General features: G+C 59.8%; 2 protein-coding genes across 7 annotated transcripts in view; both read right to left on the bottom strand.

The window, feature by feature from the left end:
* Positions 1–11: 11 nt before the first annotated feature.
* DFFB (DNA fragmentation factor subunit beta) overlaps positions 12–12,279 on the bottom strand; it is an 18,612-nt gene continuing 6,344 nt past the window's right edge. The window contains exons 4-8 of one of the 6 annotated variants that reach the window (XR_005839008.1): positions 11,441–11,520; positions 11,191–11,361; positions 9,338–9,438; positions 772–1,116; positions 12–598 (exon numbers count right to left, since the gene is read on the bottom strand). Coding sequence is in view for 5 of the 6 variants with exons in the window: in XM_040645677.1 (XP_040501611.1) it covers positions 4,127–4,361; positions 9,338–9,438; positions 11,191–11,361; positions 11,441–11,520 (587 nt within the window). In the remaining variant the exon portion in view is untranslated. Of the gene's footprint in view, positions 1,117–3,147; positions 4,362–9,337; positions 9,439–11,190; positions 11,362–11,440; positions 11,521–12,279 lie in introns of those variants that run through there. The other 5 variants (XM_040645679.1, XM_040645680.1, XM_040645678.1 and 2 more) reach the window with 5 other exon arrangements.
* LOC103678444 lies at positions 5,417–7,137 on the bottom strand. The gene is made up of 2 exons (XM_008707789.2): positions 6,306–7,137; positions 5,417–6,076 (listed from the first exon to the last, which is right to left on the bottom strand). The coding sequence occupies exons 1-2, from the start codon at positions 7,031–7,033 to the stop codon at positions 5,716–5,718; spliced, it is 1,089 nt and encodes a 362-aa protein (XP_008706011.2). The 5' UTR covers positions 7,034–7,137; the 3' UTR covers positions 5,417–5,715.

The following is a 12,279-nucleotide window of genomic DNA, read 5'->3' as shown; positions in this document are numbered from 1 at the left end:
GGGGGGGGGGGGGGGGTGACATCCTTGAGTGCCACCCAGAGTGGAGAGCTGAGGCCGTGCACTAGAAGGGACGCGGCCCCCCTCGTGTGGAGTGTGGGGTTCCTGAGACGGCAGCGGTGGTCCTCGCGGTCCTCGCCCCGTGTAGTGACGAGGCCGCCGGCACCGAGGGCTATGCGCTCCTCTGTGGTACAGGGAGTTACAGAGCGTTGGGAGGGGAGAGCACCAGGAGGGGGCCTGGGTCCCCCACGACCCACACAAGGAGAGAAGCTGCCTGCAGCTCAGGAAGACGGGCCTTGAACATCCGCTCATGAGCAGGTCTCTTGTTGAGCTGTGGTTATGTCCACCCCCTTGTCCTTGTCCGCAGTTTTAGCCAGGCTCAGCCGCAAGTCAGAGGCAAGTGTCCTCCCTGTGACGCGTCTTCAGAAGATGGGAAGTGGCCCGATGCTGCGTCGCCCGCCCACGGCACTCACCTGCCTCTCTGCACGTAGGCATTCATCACGTCCCATCCCCCCGGGGAGCAGGTGAGTGCAGGCCCGGCAGAGCGCGAGACCACGGGCACCCGACCTCACGGCAGTGCGTTGCTGTGATTGTCGTGTGTCTGTTGGTCACAGGTACGCCCGGTCACGGGGTGCGTACAGGGGAAAGATGGCACATAGAGGGTTCGGGACGAGCCGCGCTTTCAGGCACCCACTGGGGGTTACGGACATTTCTTAGTTACGACAGCTGCTGGAGTTAGCCCTGGGAAAATGTGCGGTGGGGCACGGAGTGTACCTTACAGGAAGGATCGCTTGGGGGCAGATAGTGGAGGTTCCCCGAACGCTTCCCGCGTGGCCCCTCTGCTTCCACTGTGACCATCTTCCCGCCAGCAGCTGTGACCTCCGCCTACTCTGGATAATTTTGTAGTGTATTGATCAACAGACTATTTAATAATTTGAAATCATTGCTCGTAAAGGCATTTTGATGGCAGCCAGAGGAAACAAGTAACTACTTGAGGTTACTGTGGAAATAACTAGTAATCACGGCACCTGGTTCGTGGTGACCGGGCTGCCTCAGATTCCAGGAGTCTCCGTCCCACGTCCTGGCTTCTGGGAGAAGCGTCGGCCTGAAGCAGCACACCTGCAGGAGAGATGTGCGGCCACATTACCACCAAAATGCAAAATGAAAACTGTGCCCCTAGGGGACCAACCCCTGCTCACGCCACGCGGGATCTCCTGGGGTTGGGAGGATAGCAGGGGTGGCGAAAGTGTAACCGTGCTGGTTACTCCGCGGTGAGGGGCAGCGTTAGAAGGAAACTCCAGGTGTCCCGTCACCCTGAAGCCCGTGCAGGGTGACGTCGGCCAGATGGAAGGAAGCAGACTCAGCCCTGGGAGCAAAATGAAGTTTCAGGAAGCCTATTAAAATAGCCGTTCACTCTCAACAACTTTAGTTGTGCGTGCTCGGTGATCTGTCCTGCCTCGGAATGCCGGCTGCAGGCCCTGTAACAGTGTGACTTTCTAGAAGCGCTCTCTGATGTTGGTATTCACAAAACCACGTACCCGTGGTTGGGTGAGCAGTGCAGGAACTAGGAGAGCCATCCTGCCATGCTGTCTCAGCGCCTGTTGTGCCGGGACCCTCAGACCCGCTCCCACAACCCCCGGGATTCAGGAGAGATGCCACGATACCCACGGTCCCGTTTATCATGGAAACCACACACGGGACAACGTGCCAGAGGAACAGCCCCCCGCGGTGACTCCCGGTGGCGGCACAGACGTGGGCCTCATTCTCCAGCCACGCGGGAGGCTAACCGGGCCTTACTGCGGTCAGTCACAGAGGCTTTGACTGCCCACCTGAGGACCTCAGCTCCTCGGGTCTCAGGCAGTCTGGAGAGCAGCTCTCTTGGGACCCACAGTCAGGCCCCTCCCCAAATTGCTTCAAGGGCTTCCTAGAGCATCTGGAACTGAAACCCCCCTTCCCCCGGTCTCACCTCATCAGCCCCTGCCGTGCTTGCACCCCTCACTGGCCTCCTTCAGCACAGACCCCCGCACCTCGTCCCAGCCCCCACTCCTCTCCCCACGCTGAACGGCCGGCTCCCTCTGGCTTCCCTGCCCTGGCTCCCCATCCTGGCTGCCATCAGAGGCTGACTGCCGGCAGCTCCTCCCGTAAGCTGCAGGATCAGGATCTGGAGGTCCTCCCTCTGCTGCCTTGCTGACCAAAGAGCCTGGCCCATGGCAAGTGGAGGGCCTGCCAGTACAGGGGACCTCGTGCCCGGGCAGTTCTGTACCCACAGATCACCAGACCCTCCACTCATAGCTCCCAGATTTTTCCTCCCTTCTTTTGTTGAAACAGCCTGTGAACCCCTCATTTGCAAAGAGGTTGTGCCACCTACTCTGACCTGGGAGTCTGAGGGTGACAGAACTGCTGATGATCCCCCTCCCGTAACAGGCACCCAGCACCCAGGCCGAGGGCCCCGAAACAAGCAAACTGAACCGCGTCACAACCAGGAGAGCCTTGCGCTCTTGCTCAAAGTCAAAGACTGGATTTCCGATGTCCCGCCTCCCGAGGGCTTGAAAGTGCCCATCGGAAAGGTGAGCGGCAGGGGCGAGGCGGCGGAGCCCCAGCAGATCAGATCTCAGCGCCAGCCAGGCGGGCCGCACCTGCCGGGCTGCAGGAGGGTCAGCAGGACAGCCCAGCGCAGACACCCTACCCGGCCGACTGCGCCACACCCCCACTGGTGCGCTTCCACGGGGCCAGGTGAACGCCACGAGCTAAGGCCCCACACGCAGGATGGGCTCCTTCTAAGACCTCTCTAGTTCAGTGAAGAAAAGAGAATCATTTGCATCATTTTTTAGAAATTACTGACCCTTTGTTCTTATCCTTATTTTCATCATTCCCACAGAGTGCAAACTTTTGACACATCTACTGAAAAATCTTTATTGCTTTTTACGATTATACAAAAGTAAAAATTCAAATATTACAATGCGTAGGACTTTAAAAAGTAAATTTTAAAAGATTATGAAATACATGCTCATTTTAAAAACTTCAAGTTTTATAAAATACATGATTTAGAAAGTTAGCCCTTTATTTTATTTTTATTTTTTTTTAAGATTTTATTTATTTATTTGACAGAGATAGAGACAGCCAGCGAGAGAGGGAACACAAGCAGGGGGAGTGGGAGAGGAAGAAGCAGGCTCATAGCGGAGGAGCCTGATGTGGGGCTCGATCCCATAACGCCGGGATCACGCCCTGAGCCGAAGGCAGACGCTTAACCGCTGTGCCACCCAGGTGCCCCTAGAAAGTTAGCCCTTTATAATCCAGTGCATGCCCACCGCATCCCCAGGGTCACCGTTGTCCCGACGGCACATTTCCTCACAGACTGTCCCGCGTGCACTAACACACACGTGTGACACAAGCACAGACGTTATAAAATCAGCAGGTCACACTCCGCGTGGAGCAGCCTGACGCACAGCCCCCCGTTTCCGTACAGAAACACAAAACTGCTGCCCCGCTTTCCATGATGTCGACGGGTAAGACCGAAGCACGACAGCTGAGTACGTCTAGTTCACAAGAACAGCAGTTTCCTGTGGTTCAGCACGAGACCACAGTCAGCCCTTCCCCTGCGGACACACGTGGACAGTCTCCCTCTCTCTGACATCACAAAGGGCACGGCAGCGCGTGTCCTTACACCTGCTTTACGGAATACAAACGTTTTACCCCACGGGGGCAGCAACCCTCGGGAGCCATCAGAAACACCCCGAGGACAGCGCTCTGCATTCGCCGCGGACTGGAGACCCAGCCGAGAGCTGACACAGACTACTTGTCCCGGGACCGCGCGGCCACGTCTGGCCTGACGCCGTGTCCGTGTGGAGGCCACTGGGCATGCACCCGGCAGCAGGACCATCAGGGTAGGAGGGGCCCCTGAGCGGAGGACAGTGCCTTGTCCCGGCCGACCCACCCGCGCCCCGGCCGTGCACCAAACTGGTCGTCTGGCGCTTGGGCTCTCGGAGGGGCAAAGGCCGACTGAGAAATGTAGTGAGGTCAGAATCTGTAGGAGGACCTCTGAAGTGTCTCCAGGAGCCACCGCAGTGACGAGCACAGAACAGCAGCCACTGGAATGGCGCGCGCCGGGGGAGGCGGCACGTGTGGCCCGTCACCGGCGCTTCCGGGCCGGCCGCCGCCTCTTGGGCTTCGTCTGCGGTTGGTAGATCCTGTGTGGGTCACAGCCGAGCCTGTGGGTGGTTTTCTTATGGCAGGCGATGTGGACCAACTTCAGGTTCTCCAAGGTGAAGAGCAGGCCGTAAAAATACTCCCAGGCCACTTCTCTGCCGTCTCGCTCCGTAATGGCTTCAGCCAGCGCGGGGACCACCGTGCGCTTCTTTTCTATTCTGTAAAGGAAGTAAGAGCCGGTCACTGTGCGCCATCGCCATCCCCCGGCACCTGCCAGGACGCCTGCTAGGACAGCACAGCTGAACCGTGAACCAACGTGGGGGCTTCAGGAAAAGACGTGAGCGCGATGGTTCAGATTCCAAAAGGAGCCGCGCTTGGAAACACCCCGAAGGAGCAGCGTGGCAAGGACACCTCCTGTTGCTGTCAGCGGCAGGAGGACTGGGGGACTGTCCTTTACCGGGGCATCACCGCACGCGGCCACGCCCGCCGGCCCAGCCTGGTACAAGCAACTTGGCTTGTCTCCTGCAGGACACTGGGGCCATGCACATCTCTAAGTCCTGGGAAGTATGCCGAGGGAAAGGGGTCGAGCCCGGCGTCCTCAGTCCCCACCAACGCCTGTCCTCGCGGTGAGCAAGTTCCTCAGCAGAACCCGTGTCCTCCCCGGAGAGCGTCATGGTCAGGGCTGACGTCTGTCTTTCCAACCCGAGCCTCGTGCTTGTGTGTGCCCATAATGCTTGCTGTAAACCTGTTTCACTTATGAACAAACCATTCAAAGCCCTGTACTAACAGGTACGGAAGCCTGCAGACCAACAAGAAGGCCTCACAAGTACCGGAGCTGGCGGACCAAACCGCACAGACTCGCGTCCCCACCGCATGGAGAGATGCTGAATAAAGGGGAAAAGAAGTACATGCTTGAGATCACAAGAAACAAGGGGGCCCCCACTGCCAGAAACAGAGAGGTCCATGCTTGACCTGCAGGGGTGAGCCACCCTCCTGCAGAGCCCCAGGGGAGAGCCGGGGAGGTGGGACTGACAGCCCCCTGCAGCCATCGGTGTGGGAAGGGGAATGGTAGGGAGCCCGGGGCTCTGGGGAGGGAGAGAAAGCCACCCCATCAGCTGCTACGGCTGCGTACCCAGCCCCAGAACAGTGGCTTGTGAGGGTCAGTGTGGCGGGGCTCCTGCTGACCCTGACCCACTCCTAGGGCTGTGCTGGCTGGACGGCTGACTGGGGCTGGGCTTTCTCCCCACGGCACTTTTCACCCTCAAGGAGCCAGGCCAGGCCCCTCCCTGGTGACGGCAGCACCTGGAGAACGGGCCCCAGTGAGCAAGCACGTATCAGGGCTCCACTGGCATCCTGTCTGCTGGAGCCACGTGGCCAAGCCTTATCCAGCAGTAGGAGGGGCGGGGAGGACACACAGGGTGCCCACAGCAGGAGGTAGGATTCGGGGAGCACCAACAGCAGGACCGTTTCCACAGTCACCCAGAAAACCAGGACCTTCAGCTCACCGTTCACGGACAAGCAGTCCGACCTTGCGCCACCACACGGCGTGGGGGCCAAGCTAGAAATTAATACTCAGTGGTTTCGGCACCACTGAAAGCCCCGGGTGTCCAGCAGAGACAAATGCAAAACCACTCTGTGGGGACAGGACAAGCCAGCGCACACAGAACGCCTACAGAAAACAATCCCACCAAGGGTGGACTGGGGTCCGGACACACCACCGTCGCAAGGACCCCCGAGAAAGACCGGGTTACAGCCTCTGAAGCAGACCGCTGAGAGCTTAGGGAGGGCTCCCCGAGACCTCTTCTGACACCAACTGTGAAGTCCAGAGCTCCCCGAGACCACCCCCTCTTCTGACGCCAACTGTGAAGTCCAGGGCTCCCCGAGACCACCCCCTCTTCTGATGCCAACTGTGAAGTCCAGGGCTCCCCGAGACCTCTTCTGACACCAACTGTGAAGTCCAGGGCTCCTCGAGACCACCCCCTCTTCTGACGCCAACTGTGAAGTCCAGGGCTCCCCGAGACCACCCCCTCTTCTGACGCCAACTGTGAAGTCCAGGGCTCCCCGAGACCACCCCCTCTTCTGACGCCAACTGTGAAGTCCAGGGCTCCCCGAGACCACCCCCTCTTCTGACGCCAACTGTGAAGTCCAGGGCTCCCCGAGACCACCCCCTCTTCTGACGCCAACTGTGAAGTCCAGGGCTCCCCGAGACCACCCCCTCTTCTGACGCCAACTGTGAAGTCCAGGGCTCCCCGAGACCACCCCCTCTTCTGACTCCAACTGTGAAGTCCAGGGCTCCCCGAGACCTCTTCTGACGCCAACTGTGAAGTCCAGGGCTCCCCGAGACCTCTTCTGACGCCAACTGTGAAGTCCAGGGCTCCCAGAGACCACCCAGCTTTGACAGTTTGCTCAGCAGGCTCAGAAGCCCCTGGACACTGTTATACTCACGGCTGTGGTTTATAATCACAAGAGGATGCATATTAAAATCAGCCAAGGGAAGGGACCCACAGGTAGAGTCCAGAAAAGTTCCAGGTGCAGGACTCCGGCCGCCCTCTCCCCATGGCGGGCAGAGGACCCCCCCTGGCAGCGGCGGTGAGCACACGCGTGGGGTGGTGCCAGGTGGGGACGCTTCCCTGGGCCTCAGTGTCCAGTCTTCACTGGGACTCTGACACGCGGGCATGGCTGGCCACCCAATGATGGGCCTCATCTCCGGCCCCCATGAGACCAACAGCCCCACCCCAATCACACTGCTCCACCATGCAGCGAACCACAGCCCCCAGGGGAACAAGGACGCTCCTAGGCAGGACACTCCAAGGGCTTCGGGGTGACCTCCCACGGGTCGGGGGCATAGGCCACATCTCTCTTTGGACATAGCTAAATTCTTTACAGCCATAAAACAAATATGCTTAAAATGAATAACCAATGAAATTTAAAATAGAAATAACAATGAAAAAGGGGTGCCTGGCTGACTTGGTCGGGGGAGCACGTGACTCTTGATCTCAGGGTTGTGAGTTCAAGCCCCACGCTGGGTGTTAGAGACTACTTAAAAATAAAATCTTCAAAAAAATAAAAAATAAAATAAAAATAAATAAAAAATATAATGAAAACAGATTGGTATAGAAAGGCTTGTTTTACAAAGAACCCAGAAGCACTTCCAGGAAGGAAATATGGACTCGGTGGACAGACGGGAGGCATCACAGCTGCAGAGGGAATGAGCGAATGAACGACAGGGAAGCGTCCGAGGTGGCCCAGGTGCATCGCAGACACCACGCGCTGGGGGTGCAAGCAACAGATGTAGCTTCCCCCAGTTCTGCGGCTGGGTGGCTGGCCGGGGCTGAGAGTCCCTGGCTCAGAGAGGCACCCTCCTCACTGCGTCCTCACCGGACGGTCCCGCAGGTCAGGCCCGCCCTCGTCACAGCCGCCCTGAGGACCCATCCCTAGACAGTCACGCCGGCCACCAGGGCTTCGATGTACGAATGCAGGGTCATAGCTCAGCCCATGGCCGGACGTGGCCGGGAACACCGCAGCAGAGCTGGAGTCTGAATGACCAGACGCGGCACAGGGGAGCCAGGACGAGAAGGCCCAGCACGCAGCCGCGGGTAGTTCCAGAACAGCCAGACGGGGAGAAGCCAAGAAGTCGTGACTAATAAATGCTTACGAGTCTTCCAAAATCCAGGAGAAAGTCATCTCAGAACAAAGAAGACAAGTCCCAGGGAGAACGTGAAGGAAAAATCGGCCCCTGCACACGCCACGTTCAAGCAGAAAGAGACAACCCGAAGATGCCACCGAAGAGGCAGAGAGCAGGCCGACGCCCGGAGACCCTGCCATCCTGCCTTCCCGGCTCTGAAGGGGGACCCCCGGCGCCCCAAATACGCACGCGGGAGTACAGGCTACAGGGACGTCTTCCAAGACGGAAGAGCACGGAGCGCCCACAGACCCGCACAGAAGCAGCGCGTCTGAGGTCGGGAAGGAGGCTGGAGGTCAGACGCACGGAGAAGCCGGCCGGTTTGCTGGAAGGTCTAAGTGCTGCACTTACAGACGAAGATATGACCGAAGTTTCAGAAACACTGCTCCCGCCTCTGCTGCCTCATCTGCACTCTGCTCCAGGCTGGTCTGTCCCACCCTTTAAAGCTGGGACTGAGCCCCAGATCAATGTCCCCATGCCCCAACGGGTCATGGAAAGTAGCAGACGATGAGCTGGGGAGCCCAGACGGCATCTTGGGGTGCTCGGCGCCCGTCAGAAGGGGGGAGGCCCAGCCCCGCAGCTCAGGCACCAGGACGGCCCTTCTCCCCTGGATGTGCGCCCCCTCCCCGGTGCCCGGGGAATGGCTGACAGGGCCTGAGAATCTGCCTTCCTGACCAGTCCCCAGATGCTGAAGCTGCCGCCAGCCCGTGGACCACACCTACGTGGCCCAGAACAGGAGACCACGCAGGCATGTCCCGAGCAAGTGCTCACCCCAGGCTGTCTTATAAGAGTGGAAACTCAGAAGACCAGACACGCCTACCCGTACACACAGAAATGCAGGTTCAAATGACATTCTAGTCACAGGGTGAAGTGCTCTGCCCCTGGGGAAACGAACGCTCTGAAACTACAAACGCGTCCCCGTGAGCAGGACTTAGAATGGAGAAGCATGGCGCGGCACCACGTGTGAGCCCGCTCCGTCCATCCTCAAGCTCAGACCTGCAGGGGAAAGGCCTGGACCAACCAGTATCACAAGGACCCACACGCAGAGGAGCAGTTCCCGGGGGGAACTTCACACACCCGGGTGAAAGCAAGAAATGCCCCACACGCCATATCAGAGCTCTCGCTCTGAGATCATCCTGCTTAAGGCGGGAGCTCCCCCGCCCCAAGTGCAATGTCGTGACAATGCCCACTGGGCCGCACAGATGGGAGCTGAACAGGACAGGGGGACATGCGCCACGTCACATGGATGTGGGCGGGAATCGGACCAGTTCCTGACAGAGCCCGCCACGGTGAAGGACACCTACCCACACAGGTTAGGAGTGTGCCTCCCGCCCACCCTACGCGCCCAGGACATGGCTAGGTCCATAACCCACAAGCTCAGCACAGCAAACACAAGGCAGCCGGCCAGCCACGGACGCCACAGCGTGGACAGGCCCCAGCAGGTGCTCTTTGGGTCTATATACTTAGTTCGCAACAAGAGACAGTCCTGACGTCTACGGAACCCATACTCACATGTGGTCCAGGTTCCACGTGCTGAAGAGGACCCGGCTCTCCCTGTTACCATAGGGATTGATGGAGTGTTTGGAGGCACAGGTGTCCACGTCAAAAGGACCCTAGGTCAAAAGAGAACAAGGTCCACGAAGTGAGCTCAGTTCTAACCCACTGGCCTCATAGCTGAGAAGAAGGTCCCTCCCAGTAGGGGATTCAGTCCTGGTAAACAGCATGCTGTTTGAAGCAATTAGGAATTCTGTCTTTGGAACAGTCTCCCCCTTTTCCCTCGTGACCCCCAGTATGATACTCTGCATTGGCCAAGGGGACAAGCTAGTTCCTGCCATTGTGAGGAATGCCAGCTTCCCGACCATGTGCCTCTGGGGTCTCCATGCCCCACACCTACCGTCTCCAGCCCTCCCCACACGCCTGCGAGCACTTGCCACCACCCGCCCCGTCGTGGGGAATGAAGGCCCACGGCCCCGCCCACACACCGGCTGCTCCCTTTCCATCTGCTCCACACGCCTTCCCGGTATTTCCCTACAATCACAACACAGCGCCTGGGCATCAGAGACGTCAAAGAGTCTGAACTGCCCGGCTTCAGTTTTCCTGTGGTCGGCGTTCCTGGCCATGCCATGCTTCAGTCACTCCTACACAGACGTCTGCTGAGCACACGCCACATGCCGTGGTCCCCACCCCCCATCCTACGCTCGCCACCCCCAAGGCTTCCAGCTCCCCAACAGAGCCCGCTGCCCCCACTTTCCCACCCTTGTCCCCCCGCAGGGTCACTTGTCCACTCCCACCTCATTGTTCAACCCAGCTTTAAAGTGTCACCTCTTCCCTGAAGGCCCCTGCTCACCGCACCTAGGACTGGCCTGTCCCCTGAGGGCCTGCACAGCCTCCCAGCTCCAAGCCCACCGCCCTCACTCGCTTACAGGCCTCGGACCTCAAGCTTCCTGATGATGTCAGGGTGAAGTCCTTATCTCTGCTCCTCCCCCACGAAACACCTGGGCTCAGGTGATGCTCGTGGAGAGTAGCTGGGGTCATTTGCAGGCTAACAGGAAGTTGGTTGGGAAGGAGCAGTGTTCTGCTGGTCAGGGCCCCTCACCCACAGAAGGAACTGCCCAGGCAGAAAAGCACAGGGGGCCGGCCTGTGGGAGGGAGGCCATGCCCGCCTCCAGGGCCTGCTCTGTACCCTCAGGCCACAAGTGGGGGGAGATTTTACTGGACATGCAAAGGAGCCCAGGTACTCAAAGAAGCCCAGGAGACCAGGAAGGAGGCATGGGCAGCAGGACAGCCCCTGCCCCTCCTTGCAAAGGCCAAGCTCCCAGACTCGTGACCCTGGTCAGTAGCCCCTGTTGGCAAGTGGTGCCTCTGTAATTTCTCCGAGTGTCCGGAAGGAGGCCCAGAACACTGCTTCCAGCTGCTGGGACCCCACCAGGTCACATCTGGCCACATATCCTGAAATCTGAGCTGCCATCTAGTAGGCTTCCCTTGGGGGACACACCGCATTTCAGAAGCTGTGAAACTGTCCTTCCCTTTTCCGCCCCCCCACTCTCCTCCCAACGGGGCCGAGGGGAGGCCTCCACTCCCGGTGCAACTGTGCACTCCCGACCACATCAGCGATTCTCAGAGGAGGGCCCAGACCGGCAGCACCACCGGNNNAGCTGTCAGAAGGGCTGCTGAACCAGCGGGGGGGGGAGGGGGGAGTGGCAAGCGGGCGTCTTCCACCGACCGTCCGGCAGATGGGGGTTCCAAGGCCACCGAAGTCGGAGAACCACGGGCTGAGCTGACCCTTCCCTCAGGCCAACGCCCACAGGGCTGCCCAGGGAAGCCATGGGAGGCTGGCTCAGCGGGATCCAGGGCCCACGGCGCACCTGGCAGCAGAACCAGCCTTCCGGCGTGCAGAGCCGACCTCCCGCCTTGGCGCCTCTGTCGAAGTAGCTGCCGTTGTACCCCGCCGCCCGGAGCTTGTGGCACATGAGATCAGCAACGCGGGAATACTCCCCCCGAGCCTCCACACCGACCATGGAGGCGTAAGAGTGCACCTGGGGGAGAGCAGGGGACGCTGCGGCACGCTGGCGCTCGGCGTCCGAGACCCGCAGCCGGCCCGGCCCGCACACCCACCTCTCTCAGGTAGCTCCGGATCCGGCTCTCGCAGCTGTACCTCAGGTACCCAGACTTACTCTGGAATCGGGACTCCAAACCTGCCAGGAGCGAGACAAGACGAGCCCCCCTGCGTCCCCGGCTGTGCTCTCCTGCCGGCAGGCTGGGCACACCGCTGGCCTCGTCCAAGAATCGCGCGGTGTCCTGCTCGCCGGCCCCCCCGCTGGGCATCTAGACGGCACCCAGGGCCTCTGCTCCTGCCCCCCCAGCTCCCTCGTCCACAGGGCTGCAGACGCAAGGGGCTGCGCCCACGGGCTTAAAGGCCGGCCCTGAGGGGGACGCACCCCGTGTCTGTGGCCAGGTGACGGACCAGCAAATACGGACCAGCAAATGCGGTCCAGCCATGCAGCAGAATGAGAGCAGCCCGAAGAAGGAAGGCGGCTGTGACACACGGACAGCACGCATGGCCCCCAAGGGCACGGTGCTGAGTGAAACCGGCCAGGCTCAGGACACACGCTGTGTGATCTTGTGTGAGGCCCTGCAGGGGGCAGATGAGAGACAGAGCGTGCACACGGGGGCGCCAGGGGAGCGTGCACGTGGAGCGGCCACAGGGGCCGGTGTCTCATAGGACAGTTTCAGTTGAGGAACCTGAGAAGGTTCTGGAGAAGGATGGCGGTGACGGCTGCATGCCAGGGTGAACGTGCTCAACCCCATTAAACTACACACTCACACTGGTTAAAATGGAAATTTTATGTTGTGTCACTTTTCCACAGTTCAGAAATAAAAAGGCCAGCCCCAGGGCCGCGAGAGCAGAGATAGGCCCCGGCCCGGGAACTGCAGCAGGATCCGGTCCCCCCCCC

This window comes from Ursus maritimus, unplaced genomic scaffold (genome assembly GCF_017311325.1).
Source record: "Ursus maritimus isolate PB19 unplaced genomic scaffold, ASM1731132v1 scaffold_32, whole genome shotgun sequence".
In the NCBI taxonomy this organism is placed as follows: Eukaryota; Metazoa; Chordata; class Mammalia; order Carnivora; family Ursidae; genus Ursus; species Ursus maritimus.
Note: the sequence above shows the minus strand (reverse complement) of the source record. Positions and strands in the feature narration are given on the sequence as shown.